The sequence below is a fragment of the Ahaetulla prasina genome, chromosome 1, assembly GCF_028640845.1.
Source record: "Ahaetulla prasina isolate Xishuangbanna chromosome 1, ASM2864084v1, whole genome shotgun sequence".
Classification (NCBI taxonomy): domain Eukaryota; kingdom Metazoa; phylum Chordata; class Lepidosauria; order Squamata; family Colubridae; genus Ahaetulla; species Ahaetulla prasina.
The window spans coordinates 131415927-131433924 of record NC_080539.1 but is presented as its reverse complement, the minus strand read 5'-3'; the positions used below and the strand labels follow the sequence as shown (position 1 = coordinate 131433924).

Sequence of the window (17998 nt, the reverse complement as noted above, 5' to 3'; positions counted from 1 at the left end):
CTCGCACACCCCGACACCTGCCTTGCCTTCTGTAGCTGCTTGCCGCCACTCACACGCATCGCCCTGGCCTCCATTTCGTCTTCAGATCAGAGGTGGTATACAGCAAGTTCTGACCAGTTCTGGAGACCAATAGCAGAAATTTTGAGTAGTTCGGAGAACCAGTAAATGCCACCTCTGACTGGCCCTGCCCCCATATATTCACTGCCTCCTGAATCCCAGCTGATCAGGAAGAAATGGGGATTTTGCAGTAACCTTCCCCTGGAGTGGGGAGGGAATGGAAATTTTTCAGTATCCTTCCCGTCACACCCACCAAGCCACACCCACCAAGCCATGCTAGTGGTGTCTGCTTAAAGGAATACTAACTATATAGAAACGTAACATGGAAATGTAATGGATGAATTAATCACTGTAATCTAAACAACTTTGCTAAAATAGTAGACTGCCTGCATAACTGAAAAGACATCGACATTGGTGGGCTTGTTATATGGGCCTCAAAAAAGAAACAATTACATGTAACTAGAAATTAAGTCTATATGGAGAAATTAATATTTCTTCATCAATATCTGTATTAAAAATGTAACAAAATTTGTATATATGTTCTAGTACAACTCAATGAAGCTGCCCAGATATGCCCGTTTTAAAGATGTGCATCTGTTCATATTTTACCTATGTAAGTGTAATAGGAAATATTATTGTATTAAACAACACCATAAGGGTTTCTTAAATGGAGTCACTTTTAGAGTGCTTATTAATTTTCACTTTCTCTTTATAATAGGATCCTAAAATAGCAGCATTCTAGATGATACAAAAACCCATCCTGAGAATTAAGACTGCTACATGCAACATACTTGCAAAAAAATGAATATAGTGAATTAACTACTTAAATGAGAAATGTGATAATAAAGGAGGTGCGGAAACTGCAAGAATGCATTAACTGAAGGCCAAAATATAGTAATTGATACAAATTAGATACAAATTTCTGAAGGTTGACTAGTAATCTTGTCAGGAAGTAAAGCATAATCTTATGAACCAAATCAGGTTTGCAATCTTTAGTCTTTCACATACTTATTGAAAGATATTAGGATTTACCTTGAAAGCAATTATTTAAGTTTATCTAAACAAATCTTGATGGTGAGCAAAGTAATAGTTGGCACTGAGCATAACAAAGAGTTGAAATTATATTTGCTTTATGTATCTGGATTACAAAGAAAGCAAAAAATAAAGATGGACATCCCTATTGACATAGCAGATACACTCCAACTTCCACTCTGTAGTGGTTCCCAGGGTGAAAGCATTGATGTGTCTGGCTAGAGACTTATTTCAGGCAGAAAAGCAGAGATGCAAAGCTGAAGCAGATAAACAGCACCTGCTCCCTTATTAGAAAGACAGATGATGAAGTGGAGTCTGGTGTCTTCCCTTAATGCCACAGCAAGGGATTTCGGAAGCAGAGTAGGACAGTGGAGTGCTCCTGTTTTCCTCGTCCTCGGTACAGTAAAATACTTCGGTAATATGGATGCATACTTTGGCAAATTCAGGATTAGTCTCTTCACTTTCAAATGACAAATTCCAACAATGCCTACCACTCAAGAATTTTGTAAAATTCTTTTATGGACTATTAAAGCCATGGGTATTTAATAATTCTTATTTATAGTGATGGCAAATTTCTTACAGCATACATTTCACACATGTTCTTTTAAATCTCAAAATGAGAGGGTTAATTATATTTTTAGTATCTTTAATACTGCTAAAAATTCTCTAGCTACCAATCAATTTCAGTTTTAATTCAAAATACAGGTGTTTTAAATCCTATAAACTCAGGACTCAAGTTACTTGAATATTTTCTGCTACAGAAAATTCCATACTTACAGTAAGTTTTCATCCAGGTCTCCCTACTATCCAAGATCTGAAAGCTACAATAATTTTAGATAAGTTTGTGATGTGTCATGAAAGGAATTTTCTGTCCAGAGAAATTAATCTGAGGCAAATAATGCTGTGGAGAGTTGCCATCAACAGAAAATACTCCAGTAATATGTCTACCCTGTTTCTTGTCAGATATGTTCCCTGCTTTGCAAGTAATGTCTCTTTCTCTTTACTGTGAAGTTTTGTGGTGATCTCTGCTTTGTAATTTTCATTTATAGATTAAGTTTCCCTTAATCTTCAAAGTTCATTTTAATCTCACTAATTGTAGTTTTTCTATTTTCTTAGTTTGCAACTTTTCCTGATCTTTTCTTGATCTCGATCTTATAAATATAAGGTGTATGCATTTTCTCCCTTTGACTTTCTCATCAGTGAGGCCCACCTACATTAATTGCTATTTGGATCTTTGCTTTTTGGAAATGGATTTTCTAATAACTATTGTACAAAGTAATTATGCAATCACTTATATTTCTTACATAATTTTACTTTTTTTAAATTTATCTTTCTGAAATTATTTCAAACTGTAGAAATGTTAAGTGCTATGAGAAAAAATACTCTTCACTACGAACCAAATATTCTACCTAGCCACCTAAACCTTATGCTTGTAATGGTTTGAGAAAGGATACTACCAACAATTCTGATGTATGTTTCAATGGTGCAAAGAATCAAACATTGAAGAGCAAATGTAAAGGTGATACTTCTATTCCATTCACCATCTCTGCTTTATGTTTGCTGAGTTTGTATTCCATGGCAGGCTTCAGGTTTATAAAATCTAGAACTTTGATTTTAGCCTCTGCATGCAAGTGAGGTTTCTATTTAGATGTTTGCCCTATAGCATATATCAGAGTCCATATTGATGGGAAATGATATCTCTCCTCTATTATCATGTGAGCAAAAAATGTCCAAGTAGATGCTAATTTGTGTTTTCTTAGTAAAGGATAGATAGTTCCATCATAGTACTACTGTATGGGTTTTAAAAAAACTGAGACATTTAAGCAACATATGCCTTATCTCCTGTCATCTGCCATTTCTTTCTATGTACTATCTTAAATGTAGGTTGTTAATTGTTATGGAAAAGAAATCTACACTAAATAGGATTCAAATATACTTTTAAAAAGGGCTTTTGAAGAACATTAACATTTCGTATATGGAATGCTATTTTTGATCAATAAATAATCCAGCTTTACAGATTTTACCTACAATTGTGCCTGCATTAAATAAAATGTATGACCCAATGTAATATATTTTTTCAGATACATTAAGCAAACTAAAATGGCATTTTGTATAATTTGAAATGTGTATAAATTACACTTTATCAAACAATGGAAAATTAGTAAAAGAGGTTTTAAAATATATTAGACATGAGGAGAAATCATGGACATGTGATACATAAAGTCTCTAATACTATGACAGGAGCATCTAATTTAATTTCTAATTTTCCCATGAACAATTTTTTAGGTGTTTTTTTTTTTAGTTCTAGGACAATGCAAGTACTATTCATTGTTTTTCTTCTATTAGAAAAGCTTTAAAGATTGGGCAATGAATCTCTTGTGTCTTAATTACCTAACTGGAAGATAGAGAATAAGAGCATCCTACATCAAAGAGATGCTGCAAAGAAATTCATTAGTGTTTGTATATCATAAACCTATTATTAGGTTTTATTGTGATAAAAGCTAAAGAAGAAAATCAGTAGGGCTTTACTTTAGAAAACAATCACAAATGATGTTATTATGTTTTACTATATGAAAAGATTCAGCTGAATATTATTGAAAACCCGTTCAATGCTTTGAATCTTTGCAAAACGATAAGGACCAAGGAAAAATCATTTTCATATTTACACATCTTCAAGCTTTTGATGTATAATATTGTATTTATCATGTATATCAACACATGAAATACTTTTATTACATTATATCATTTTTTCTCCAGCAACATAAGCATAGAAGAGGAACTGCATCTCTTTTAAAACTAAGATTTGTAAATATAACTAATCATTATTGTTAGTATCATTTTTGAAAAATACTAAATAAAGACATTAGGATTGGATGATAATTACTTTATTGGTTGAAACATGCATATAACTCCAAACATTATGGCCACAAGTGCAGGAATAAAAATGTTATGAAGAAAAATTTTCCAAACTCTCAGAAAATAAAAGTACTCAAATTTCAACCTAAAAAAAGAGAGAAATAACTAGATGCTTACAAGAGGCTAAAGCAGTGTTAATGAGTTAGGAAAAAAAATCCCTATTTTAACATCATTACAATTATAGACTCTTTTCAAAGGTATTTTTTACATCATTGCTTCAGAAGACCACCCCAGTGTTTTAAATCTCCATTTTGATATACAAAATTAAGTAAATGCAAAAAAGCAGCAGAAGATACTAAAGGTTAAACTAAGACATATAGATAGATAGATAGATAGATAGATAGATAGATAGATAGATAGATAGATAGATAGGGAGATAGTTAAGAGAAGGAGATACAAAAGTGAAATAACTTTTCTTTCAAGAAAGCATAAACTAATTTCCACTTACAATACTGTAGCATAAAACAGTGCTGAAAAAAATAATTTGTTACATAATCCACGGGCAATTTACATTTTTCTGTACAAAGTGTAAGGCCTTCAAGATGTGTGAACCATCCAGGTGTGTAAGATAGCTCATCAGAGCTCCTTAAAGACTCTAGTTTTGCATCCAGGCTTTGGGTGTTCTGGTATATTTGGCAAATAGCTCTGCAAAGGGGGTGGCTGCCTCTTAAAGCTCTGCTAGTTTGCTTAAAATATATGAATTGTTAATATTATTTTTATATTTCCTAACTATAAAGTCAATCAATTTTTAGTATTATGTTGTAAGCCCCGCTGTTTTCTATGAGCTATAATCTTGATTCTGAAATAACTGTTGTAACCAAACTTCTAAACAAGTATGCTTAATATTTTTCTGACAAGCATTACAAGGCGTACCTCTGATTTAGAAAGATACTGATGAATCACATTTGTTAGCACTCAGACTTTGTTATTTTTTTAAAATGAAAATGATCCCATAACGGGCAGCAGGTAGCCAAATGTATACATGTTTCATTAAAAACACTTAATTCTTAATTACAAAAGCACCACAGATTATTGCTCTAAGGGGAAAATGGCAAAAAACACCCATAGTAAAAACATCACTATATGCACCAAGACTTACACCTCTGAAAAGCAAATATATGGAATGCTTGTTCAATTTTATAAATACTTTTGTTTTCCAAAAGTTGTGTTAATGATGCTTTTTCCCCTTAACTTGACAATGTTGGGAATTTCTAGAAGTACTGATACAGAAGGAAGAAGAGTTCATATATAGTTTATCAACTTATTGTAAGTCCTAAAAAATTAGCATTTACAAAATCCTTGATAAAAATATCTTTTAAAAGTTGTCAAGAGGTACATAAAAACATCCTCAAATGTTCATGTCAGTTCATATGCACCTGTCATCTACTGATTCAATTCTGTGCCTGTAAAAGGGAAAAGGGAAAATGTTATGCCGGTCTGCCTTTTATAAAGAAAGACTAACCCTACTTCATCTTCTCTAAACAACTTTTCAGCACTTGCCATCTTTCCTTGCTACAAAAGTTTGAAGCAGACGAAACAGGTTATTTAACAACTATTGTATTATAGACAGGACAACTATAAATATTCTTACATTTACAGGTTCCTGGTTTGTAAAAGCCATAGAAACCTTACCTGCTAGCTTCCATTGTTCACAATGAAAAGCACCACACTACTATCTGCTCCTATTCACTGCATATGCAGAATGCTCTACTGTACCCTTAACTTTCACTGTTTCAATCTGCCCTTTTACTGACATGTGCTGGGTGGGACACCTCTGGATGTTGAAACACTAACAGTTGAGCGAGAGATGAGAATCTGTAATAACATTACGGGGGCAACAAAAAAAAGTATTATGAACATGCTTTCAACAGCTCAGAAACTGAATTGTAAAACACTGACTGAATCAGCAGGATATATAAAGTACCTCTTCAGCTTTACTTTCACCATTTTCAGATGGTGTAGTACCTTCCTTTGCAGCTTCCTGTTTTTCATTCTTCTTCCCTTTAGAACCTTTATTAGCCTTTGTTCCAGGTTCCTTCTGATAACAGATCAAATGTACAGAATGATTTATTACACACTGGAGAAAGCACCTAGGTAAAAGTCTCCAGAAATAATACAAGATACTTGCTTTCAACTCCATTTCTTTGATAAAACATTAGTATATGTTTCTGAAATTATGCAGAGCCATAATCAAAGTTACAGAGATGAGAAATTTTTGGTGAAAACCCACCTTACTTTGATGCACACCTTCAAGGAATCTTTTGCTGTCATGTCACATTCGGAATGCGACTCTTATGTTATTTATAACATTATTATAGCTGTCATAGTGTAAACTTCAGTTGAATCAAGACTATGAAGGCGATAAGAAGAAACCAGAAAGGCAAATGGCAAATAGCAACTCTTGTTACTATCTAATAACTAAATGAGAATCCCTCAACACATGAGAAATACAGAAATGATTGACGGGTGAGATAGTGAGGCTCCTTATCTTCATAGAGGAGACACCTGGCAGAAGCAAGTAAACAGAATCAAAACTATGCTGGCTGGCAAGAAATACTAAATGACATTTTACAGGAACAACAAATGACTAGCTTCTGAGCAGTAGTAATTGTGATCTCTCATATTTTTAGCAGGAGAATGAATTGGTTGTATTTCCCAAGAAACTGAATATGGTAGCAGTATAATTATACCGATGTTGCAGAGAGTAGCATTAGGACAACTGGAGTTAGGTCTGACATGATATCTTGCATGACTGCAGTAAACCAGTAGTATCTCACAAAAATGCAGTTTATATTCTACTCTGTAATTTGAAAACCATTGATAGGGAATGGTAGGGGTGCATGAAGAAATCAAGCCTTGCCAAAGTTTTCTCACATCTAGGATGCCCTGGAATGAGGCTCTGCCCATACATATATACAAAATTTGTGACAAAGCACCATGTCACTTTTACAATTAAAAATAAGTTAAAAACCACCAAATGACTTTTAGGTGGTTAAATTTTAGCATAGCAAATTATGTGATTTGGCACCGCTATACATTTTTCCTACCATTAATTTGAAAGATATAAAGGTATAGTATACTTTTGTACATTTGTACAAAAGTATAGTATATCTTTTGTACTTTTCCCTTCTTTTGGCCCACTTTCAAGAAGAAAAGGAAAAGAGATATTTAACGAGTATTAGGCATGTTTGCTGCCTTGAGTTATTTATTAAAAGTAGTAAAAGTAGTATAAATAAATAAACACCTTTCTATCATGGGAATATGTTTCTCTCTTTTGTGTACAAGAAAGAAAATGAGATAACTCACGCTATTTTCTCCCTTCTGTAAATATGAAATGTAAATATGTTATTACTGTTGGTTAATCTATCGGGAAGTATCTAAAATATTATCCAATATTATTTTACCACATCAAATAATAAATTGGGAAGTGTTCCTAGGTAGAGAAATTAATTGAAAAGAACATGGAATATGCTTTTGGATGAAATTTTAAGAAATAATCCAGAGCAACATTCCCAGCTGGTAGGTTGTTTATATCTCAGATTAAACACACTAATACAGGATTGGATCTGGATGCTGCCTCAAACAGATGAGTGCTTTCAGACCCAAGAAAGAATTTTGCTGAAGAATGGAAGAATGGTTTTGTCAATTCCACTGCACTTTTATATCCTACTTCCTGGAGACCTCCTAAAAATAGAGAGAGAAAGTTTGACCAAAAGCTGGAGAATTGCTGAAAATCACACTAGATTATCCTTTCCATTCAGAATTATTTGTTAATTGAAAAGAAGCTGACTCCAACTGTTTGTAAATAGAGACTAAAATAAAATAGGATTTATTGCCAGATCAGAGGGTAGAAGGTTACACCCTATAGAATGTTGGAATTATGTCACTTTAGGTTGAACAATCACCCTGTGATATATATTTTACTGAGTTAAAAACAGAGAGACTTATTTGTTTATAAACATGCACAGGAATCCATTGTGAGTACTTTTACATCAAGAAGGCCATTCTAACCAATTGATTAATTATATTTAACAAGTTAATTACTAATATTCCCATTGGAAGACCTCATTAATCTATACTAGATTGGTGGGTTAGAATTCACCATTATTGGTGAATTGCTTCCTTTTGCATGATATTTGGATTGAAATGACTGCTATGGAGAGTGTTCCAGCTAAACATATATCTAGAAAGAGCTTTGATGTAATATTTGGGAGAAAGGTGCAGAAGGTAGACTAAGTGAGATGTGGGACTGAATTTAAAAAGGTGTAAGAACTAATTAGATATTGCAATAAATTATAGAGGGCAGACCTTGTAACTGTTTTATAAAATATGTTTTTCATTAATTGTGAGGTTTTTATCACCATATTATCTCAAACCAATTACCTTGTCATGGCTGCACCCAAAACAAATGGCATTGCCAACTGTGATATTTATTATGTTTATATCCTGCCTTTGCTCCAGGAGCACAGAACTAAGTACACTTTTCTTTGTATTTTATCTCAAAAAGACCTTTTGATGATAGTAACTAGCTCAGCAACACCCAGTGGGCTTCCTTGGCATACTTCATATTAATACACATTGATTATCAATGTACTAGACACGTCTTCCTAGTTGCTCAACACCTCATGAGAGCTGACAAACAGCTGGTTCCAACCAGTGGTGAATGCTTCCTTGCAAAAAGGAATTTCCACCTGCCCTAAAGGAAGTAATGGTCTGACCCCCTGCTCAAGAGGTCAGTACTGCATCCAGCAGTACTGGATGATTTCTCTTATAAGAATGAGGTGTGTTTGGGTTCTCATAATAAAGAAATTTGTAATTTGTAAAATATTATAACATCTTTATCTTGGAAAGAAAAAAATACAGCTAATCCACTTTCCATATACTTCTCCAAACCATATCCAATATATGTTCTACAGCTTCCTCAGTTATGATTTTATAAAATAGAATACATTTATGGCTCCACTTTCCACAATAATTAGTCTTTTCTTCTTTGAGTACAGATACAAGTGGTCCTCATTTAACTACCACTGGTTCAATGATTATTCAAACTGATGAGGGTGCTGAACAAGTGGTACAATGACTGATCCTTCTACTTACAACGGTTGCAGTGTGACAATGAATGCAAGCTGGGGGATGGCTTGCAATCAGAACACAATTACAATGTCAGAACATCCCATGGTCACATAACCACCATTTGCGATCTTCTTTGCTAGCTTCCTAAACCAAAGTCAATGGGGAAGCCAGAGAAAGCTGCAAATGGTGACCACATAATATTGTGCTTAACAAAGGCATGGGGTTTCTCAATAAAGGCAACCAGAAATGCCAGAATTTCCATCATTAAGTATTGTTGTCACCTGACATCAAGCTTTATGACTGCATCACTTTGTGACAGAAATTCGCTACCCATTACTCTTATTAAGTGAAGATCACCTCTCCAGTCTATGATGATAATAGTTTCTTACATGGCAATAATTTCTGACATAAAAACCTACAATTCACTATTATTATTTCTAGTGTTAACAATAATTGTGTTTTAAATATTGGAGGAGAAAAATCTGAAATAATGATCAGGTGACTGGAGAAATCTAATTTCTAGCCTGTATGAATGCAATGTTCACCGAGTGAATTTAGGCCAGTCTCTTTTTCTCTCCCCAAACTATCTCAGAGAATCCTTACTGTGAAAATGAAATGAGGGGTGTCCCCCTACACACACCACTTTGAGCTCCTTACAGACAGACTAAAACTAGAGCAGATCAAAAAGGGTGATTAAGAAAATATGAAAACATTCACTGCACATAGTAAAAATCATGAGTGTTTTACCTTAGCGCTTTTCCTCGGCTTAGACTCAGGTTTTGGTGGAGCAGGTTTCTAGAAAATATATTCACAGAATGCAACCATTAGCACAGGTAATAACAAAGATTAATCCTTTCCTTCTTATTGTGATAAGGAACGAGCTGATGTCCATAAACACAGTTCGCCTTTGTAAAAATTAATTCCTATACCTTCCTCAGAAACATTTCATGTTTCTTTTCCTATAAATTATAAATATATTGCAAGAAACTTCCTGGTAATTGAATTAGATATATCACTTTTTCTTTCTTGTTTAAAAAATACTATTTCTTGTAAAGAAAATGAAGAAAATAATCAACAAATATTTACTGGATTAGTCATCTTTGCTGTGAATTGATTGGTTAAGAATGAGCCAGGACTTAACAAATCAAATTTAATGGGACCCAAATTTAATGGGGCCAGCAATATCTTCCATATATCCTGAAATTTGCCTCTAGTCAGATAACCTGTGGGAATGTTAATGTTCCAGTGTTATGCATATGGCCACATTATGTTCACAAGAACTCCTCACAAGAGTCCTTCTTGAAAGAGATGGGTGGTCTAGAAACATGAATATATATATGTCTGTGTGTCTGTTACTGACAATAAGAGGATTTTAACTTTTTTCTTCTTTTAAACGTCTTTGAAAATTGAGCTATCCTCTCTTGTAGGGAGTTAAAAAATTAAGATATGATTATCTTACATATCTTCATATGGCATAACCAATGTTAACCTGTATGGATTGGATTAAGAGATATTGGGGCTTCATACTTACAAAAATAACTCCTACAAATACTTACAGCTGATAATCTTGCAGATCGTCTTGTTGGCTATAAAACAGAAATAAAATCTCTTTGTAGATTCATGGTACTAAGTAAAAGGGAAGGGGGGGGGTTGTCATTCATTTGCCAATAAAATAAAATATACATCAAAAGCAGCAGAAGCCTTTTGTATCTTATGCTAAAGTATTTACAAATTGTGGAATTATTTTAGAAACATGTGATGTAAAGTAGGATAATTTAATTCTTATACTTGGAAATATTATCTTCCTTTTTCTCTCTCCATTGTAATGGAAATATTTTGTGGTAGGATCAGGGCTAAAGATTTGACAGACTACACTCAAAAGTACAGTGCAAATCAATAGCAGTTTCAATCATTATTTTGGTAGCCACATAATATTTGCTATGTGGCTCCTGGAGCTTTCTAAAATTAAAAATGACATATTTTATTAATGTTCCAACACAAATTAATATACAGATAAATATCTTGTATAAACCAACCTTCCCCTCCCAACCTGGAACACTCTGGATGAGATCAACCCTAGGCAGTATAGTTGTAGCTCAATGTATCTAGAAGGCATTAGATGGTGGAAGGATGAATCCAGATAGACACACAGACACAAATAGCTGAAATAGAATTTCTTTATTTCATAATCTAAGCCAGCCAGCCCGCTGCTCACATGGCCCACTTCTGAACTGGCACAACGTGGTAATGGGATTGGGGACCCCTGGTCTAAACAGCACTGATTATTAATATTTGGTACTTGTGACAATAGACATTAATAATTTTGGTTTGATTTACTATTTCCTTTTGAGTACAGCCTATATAAACTTGAAAAATTCTAACTGAATGCTGGTATTACATGTAAACTTACATTGAAAATCTTGGGGAATCAGAATTCTCATTAAATGAAAAATGAGACAGGAGGATTTTAAAGATTTGCTTTAGGATATTGAGCTCCAAAAATAAAGGTTAAATACCATATTATAAATCTGAATCACTTGATTCTTTTTTCTTCCATTTTAACAAAAAATATGGTATTGGTATCGGTATTGGTAAAATAACACTTTTATAACATTGCTATACATGGGAGAGAAGACATACTCATATCCAACTGGGGAAGGTGTTACTCTGTCCTGTTGCACTGCCTACAAGAAAGCTTGTTAGTACAACAGGCTGTGCCAATGATATGGCTTACATGAAACACCAAAATGAAAACACCAAAATCATAAGATTCACAGTCTTCTGCTATGCTTCTGAATGCGCTAATATTAGAAACAATATATTGCTGCAGAAGCCACTGGCCACATTTTGGAAAATATTTTATGGTATACTTTTGGATATATTTTATGATATAAGAATTTGGAAATTTGGCTTTGTTGTTCCAATTTATTTGCAGCACTGAAATATTCACATGTGGAAGAATTTGCTTGTTAATATTGAAAAAGATCACTGGAGACACCATTCCCCAGGATTTCAAATACTCTTTTTCTCAATTTGTCACCACAAAGCATTTACAGAGTAGGATTAAAAATGCAGACTGAAACTTGAAATTCAGTTCTGCCAGCCATGGATTTTAAACTTCCTTGCTATGTTAAAAATGATATTACTTAGTCGGGTGCCTTTCAGATTTGTGGGGAATTTTGAGAATTAATTTGTAGCCATCAAACTGGGAAAGGCTGTTACAAATCTTACCATTAACAGTCTGAATTATGTTTCTTATTTCTAAAATTAGATTAAATGTCTTGCTGTATTGCTTGTGTATAGAGCCGTTCTTTCTAGAATAGGATGTAATTTTAGTACAATTACCCTAAGTACATCATTGCAAGTATCTATTTAATACATTTTCCCTAAACATAATTACTATTTTTTATTTCCATCATTTTCATTCATTAAGTGTAAAATAGACCAAAGGCTTGGAAATGATTGCCTCTAACCTGCAGGAGAGACTATCCTACAATGTGATGGAGGGGACTTCTATTCTTACAGACCTGTTCCATTATATAGTGTTCCTAGGAAGGAGGCCTCTGCTTTTCATTCACATTAGAATAGCCATTTTTTCCTAAGCCATTTTGGAAATTAGTTTAAAGTTTGAAGTGTAAAGTTTGAAGTGACAGTGTAAACAAACATTTTACAAAAGAAGGTAATCAATTAAATTTCCAATATGTTGCCTCTTTGGCAGCTATTCCAGTACAATTCCAGTACAATTGTCTAAAAATTGTACTTGTTACTCTTTCCCTTTTTGGGAATATGAGGCCGCCAGATGTGATAGCTGTTCTACCAGTGGATTGATGCTGTATCAATTCCCCAGTTCTTAAAGTCATGCAAATGTAAAATTGCTTTGAAAATGCACTTTTCTTTCTAAACGTGCATTTAAAACTACCAGCATGCAGAGAAAAATTGTGTGCAAATTTCTCCACTGTAATGAAAGTAACTATTATAGTTAAATGGAGAGCCTATATTTGTGTGTGTGTGTGTGTGTGTGTGTGTGTGTGTGTTTGTGTGGGTGGGTGTGTTTATAGCGAGGATCCTTTATCAGAAAAAGGATTATTATTTAACTGCAGCAAATTAATAATTCAGCTTTTAAAAAAACAAAAAATTGCTGGTTGTGGCTAATTCCTAGACATTCCAAAAATAAAATAAAACCTTACATCCTTCTGGACATATTTCAAAATATATGCACATGAACAATCCAGTTTAATCCAGTTAGCATCACAAATTTTTGCATTTCTAGTTTCCAACAAGTAACAAGATTTAAAAAAAAAATAATAATAATCCCTGGAGAACACTAGCTTGATTAAGAAGAGAGGCAATTCATGGTTAATTATTCAGGAAAGTTGCTTTGGTAAATTAAAATGTGCTTTCAAATTGTCAACATTTTTAAAAAAATAAAAAGCATGCATTCAATTCAGCTGATCTGGAAACATTTTCTTAGTATATCCTGATCAAATATGTCCAGTATCACTTTATCACTAAAGGCAACATCAATCAAATGTTCTTTAATGGAACATTAACTCAAAAATACAGTAAATCTGTCATAAAATCTACTTCTATGGAACTAAGGGAAAATACAACCTAGAAATGAGCCCCAGTGAAACAAACAGGAGCTGTACTGATTTGTTCTCAGAATGTAAGATTATAAAAAAATCTGATTAAAAAGAAAAACAATACCTAAGCAAGTATTAATTAGGGCTCATTTGGTGTTCAGCCACTTGAATGGATTTCCTATAATTAGAAGTATTCTTCATGGTAAAGAAAATATATATGTTCTGATGAAGTTCCTTGCTATCATATACAAGATATATGAGATTTAGAAAACAATGCCAGGACAAATTTTGTTTTAACAGCTTTCGCAACAAAAGTCTTTCAAGTCTGAATGTATTTCTGCTTATCTTCATATGAACCTGGAAGGACTCCGTGTGAAATATTTTTTCAAGTTATTTTGAAGGCCAGGCTCAAGCCCTGCTTATCTAACTATTGCCTTGGTAACAGTTCTTCCCTCTATCTTCCAGGGCCATTCCCTATTCCCTCTACACATTTTATCAGTAAGATCTTTCCCAAAATGAACTTTCTTAGCTGCCAAAGCATAACATGCAATATGGGTATTTCAGGGGAAAAAAGGAACATTGCACAGATGATCAAAATACGCTGTTGTGTTACATACTATGTTGATAGCACATACAAGCCTTTGTATTTTCCACAGAAAAGCTACTTAGGTGAGTATATAAAGTGATATTTCAACAGATATTAGTGCAGAAGATTCTGTTTTAGAAGGTTCTCGGTCAGTGTCTGCTCTTAACAGAATTGTACCCAATTCCCTACTTGTCTTTTATTTATTTATTTGATTATATATACCCCACATTTATTATTTCTACAAATAACTCAAGGTGGTAAATATATCCAACACACTTTCCTCCTAGGGCACGGGTGAAATCCAGCATGTTCTGACAGGTTCTAGAGAACCAGTAGTGGAAATTTTGAGTAGTTTGGAGAACCAGCAAATACCACCTCTGGCTGGTCCCAGGAGTGGGGTGGGAATGGGGATTTTGCAGTATCCTTCCCCTGCCATGCCCACCAAGCCACACCCACAGAACCGGTAGTAAAAAAAAATTGGATTTCACCTCTGTCGTAGGGGCAAGGCTAATCTTAGCTTATGTTGGCCCTGCTGCAAAGTAAATACGATTATACTATAACAGAAATACTTACTTCAAGACTGTCTTCTCATATTACTGCTGCTGCTGCTATTTTTACCAAATGTCTTATTTCCCTTAAAATCAATTGCATTTATAATTGGAAACCATGCAAACAAATGCAGATGTATTCTTGGTGGGGTGGGGGAGGGAATTCTTTTTTAAAAAGTGTGACAAGCAGAAAAAAACCCTACTTCAAGCTATTTCCAAAAGATTCCAATATGAGGAACAATTCTAAGTCTGTGAAGCAGATTCCTCATTTCAGCTGCTTCAGTTCACCAATGGAGTGAACTAACTTTGTACCAGATGGGAATGAGTTCTCTTGCAGAGCAGACATGTCCTTTGAGAGAAGAGCATTCTATCTCTCACACGCTTATTTGCACATTCCTTCTGCTTTTAAAATAAGGAAGTTATACTTTCAAAAGGGAGTTTATAAATAGCAGCAACTTAGATTAAGACTTTGGAACTTGTATGTTCCATGCAAATTTTTTTTTTAAATGTGAACATCCAAATGATTTTTTAAGTAGTTGGCATTTGATCCTGTCCACACTGACACTTGTACTTGTATGCAATGAACCTCTGTAGGAGAATATAAAGGGTTGTGGGGTTTTTATCTCACATCTCATGGTACACATGGGCATGGGGGCATCCAGTCATGGTATATGAGGCTATGATTGCCCACTTCATTCAATTCCCATGGAGTTAGAAAAGCAAAATTATACTCCATCTTTTCTTATACAAGTGAATATTCTTTGATATCCCACCAAACTTTTTCAAAAGTGGGATAATGATGCCAATCTGCTTTAGAGATGGTAAGAATGACTAAAGCAATGTGTATGAAGTCCTTTGAACTCTCTGTGCATTCTATAGCTCCTGTACATCTAGAAGTGAGCAAGTTGGAGAAAACTGCTCTAAAGTTATATCATAGCAAAAATATTTGTATTTTGGGATTTGAGAGTGTAATAGTCCCAAAATGCAATGAGCCAAGTTGCACATGATTCTGGTTCATTACAAAGGAGCAAATATATCAAGACACAGCTGCTTGTTTGCTTTCCCTTGTCTCTTCCTGTTGGGAGATGTTATCTGTGAGTTCAGTATTGTCAGAAGGACAAGTCAGGAGCACCACAACCTTGCTTGATACCATTACTTTTTTTTTTTTTGTTTACATTTATACCCCGCCCTTCTCCGAAGACTCAGGGCGGCTTACAATGTATAAGGCAATAGTCTCATTCTATTTGTATATTTTTTACAAAGTCAACTTATTGCCCCCCCAACAATCTGGGTCCTCATTTTACCTACCTTATAAAGGGTGGAAGGCTGAGTCAACCTTGGGCCGGGCTCGAACCTGCAGTAATTGCAGGCTTTGTGTTCTAATAACAGGCTTCTCTATTGCCTGAGCTATCCCGGCCCTTTCAAACTGGGCTCATAAGTCTCCATTAAGAACTTACAACTCTGCTTCAAAATCTAACCAGAGAATACAGTATAGTTTGCACTTACAGTAATCACTACAGCAATTCTCACTTGAAACAAAGTTCGGCATTCTTAGTATCCTCTCTCTCTCTCTCTCTCTCTCTCTCTCTCTCTCTCTCTCTCTCTCTCTCTCTCTCTCTCTCTCTCCCTCCCTCCCTCCCTCCCTCCCTCCCTCCCTCCCCCCTTGGCAACATGACTTGTGGAGGTTTGTACTGCCAAAGGTGTCTGCCCCAGCATGTGGAAATTATTGAAGAAGTTCTTCCTGCCTGGGAAATAGATTATCTCTCAATGTGCCCATTAATATAGTGGATGAAAGGCCATCTGGGAACAACTGTTGTAGCAACTGTAACTGACAGAACATTAAGTTTATCCATGGGCATCTATTCCTAACCAGAATGATGCCAAAATGACAAAACATGAACTTACAATGCCACATCTCACATTTCAAACTCCCCTCATAACATTGCACAGAAGTTTCTAAGGGGCATGTTTTGTCATTTGCTCACTCCTTTGCACCAGGGTAAAAACCAGGAGACTGTCAATCAGGCCTGGACAACAAGCTGGTTGGCCAATTCCTGTTGCAACTAATAGATCAACATTTGTTGATCCTAAAAGAAGCTGATCCTGCCCTTGTAGAATTCTGTGGGACTTCCTGATCCTCACAGACAAGCAGGTATTAGCCGATCAACCAGACATTGTGATAATAAACAAGGACATTGTTTATCAAAATTTTACGTTTCAAGGAAGACGGTTTGCTTAAATATACAAAAGATATGAAGCCTTAACCAGCTGTCATGAAAGCACCACTACACTTTATTAGATAGTGACTATGGCCTGAGAGGAATGTAATTGTTTTTGTCTCTATTATCTTGCCATCAATAAAAGAAAGAATTGAAACAATCAGACTTGCCTCTTGTTTTGTTATTTTTGCTGCATCCTTGGCTTCAGCACCCTCTGGGGACTAGAAAGAAAATTATACGATTAAGTATACTGCATTCTCCTTAGTTAAAACAGACAATCAGAAATATAGAACCAAATGGAAATCTTATAAGTTATACCTCATTTCTAATGAGTTAGAGATTACCTGAGAAGTAGATTATTATAAACTGAAGTGTTTTGAAGATATAAACATACACCAGGAATGAGCAACTTTCTATTTAAAAAAATATTTATTTAAAAAGAGACTAAGTGGCAGTTTTAAGTAGAACCATTCAGTTACATATGTGCCATATTCAGGTTTACTTTTCAAATGAAAATGAAAATCTATAATCTAGTTTTGATGAAGATGCAAAAACATAGAAGTGCAACTATTTATCTCCCATCCAGTGCTCAATAATGGAAACAGACAACATATCTTATTAGTAATACTACAAATTAAAATCTGTGGTGAGAGAAGAAAATCTTAATTTTTTTAAAGGAAAATTAAGTTTAATTTAGTAGGACTAACTTCAACTAGGTGTATTTAAATCTAGATTCTTACTGGTAGAATAATTTTGTTTGGCTTGGATATTTTATAAGAAGCTTTTGATGTTTAGGTGAACAATTCAAACTTCCAAAACACTTATAAATAAATTAATATGTATAATATTGCATTAAAACCATTTCAAAGCAGCAAAAATATGAAACTAGTAAAGCCTCATCTGGACCTATGTCCCATATGTAGATGGCACAGGAGCAGGGGTGAAATGCTACCAGTTCACTCCAATTTGGGCAAATCTGTAGCG

The 17998-nt window shown here is 34.5% G+C and overlaps 1 protein-coding gene across 1 annotated transcript in view; it reads right to left on the bottom strand.

Moving 5' to 3' along the window:
- Positions 1-3958: 3958 nt before the first annotated feature.
- Positions 3959-17998, bottom strand: part of HMGN3 (high mobility group nucleosomal binding domain 3) — a 45067-nt gene continuing 31027 nt past the window's right edge. Inside the window, 6 exon segments of the mRNA XM_058176072.1 lie at positions 3959-5760; positions 5763-5820; positions 5930-6043; positions 9826-9873; positions 10635-10664; positions 17185-17235. Of these exon segments, the coding sequence (XP_058032055.1) occupies positions 5678-5760; positions 5763-5820; positions 5930-6043; positions 9826-9873; positions 10635-10664; positions 17185-17235 (384 nt within the window). The 3' untranslated portion in view covers positions 3959-5677.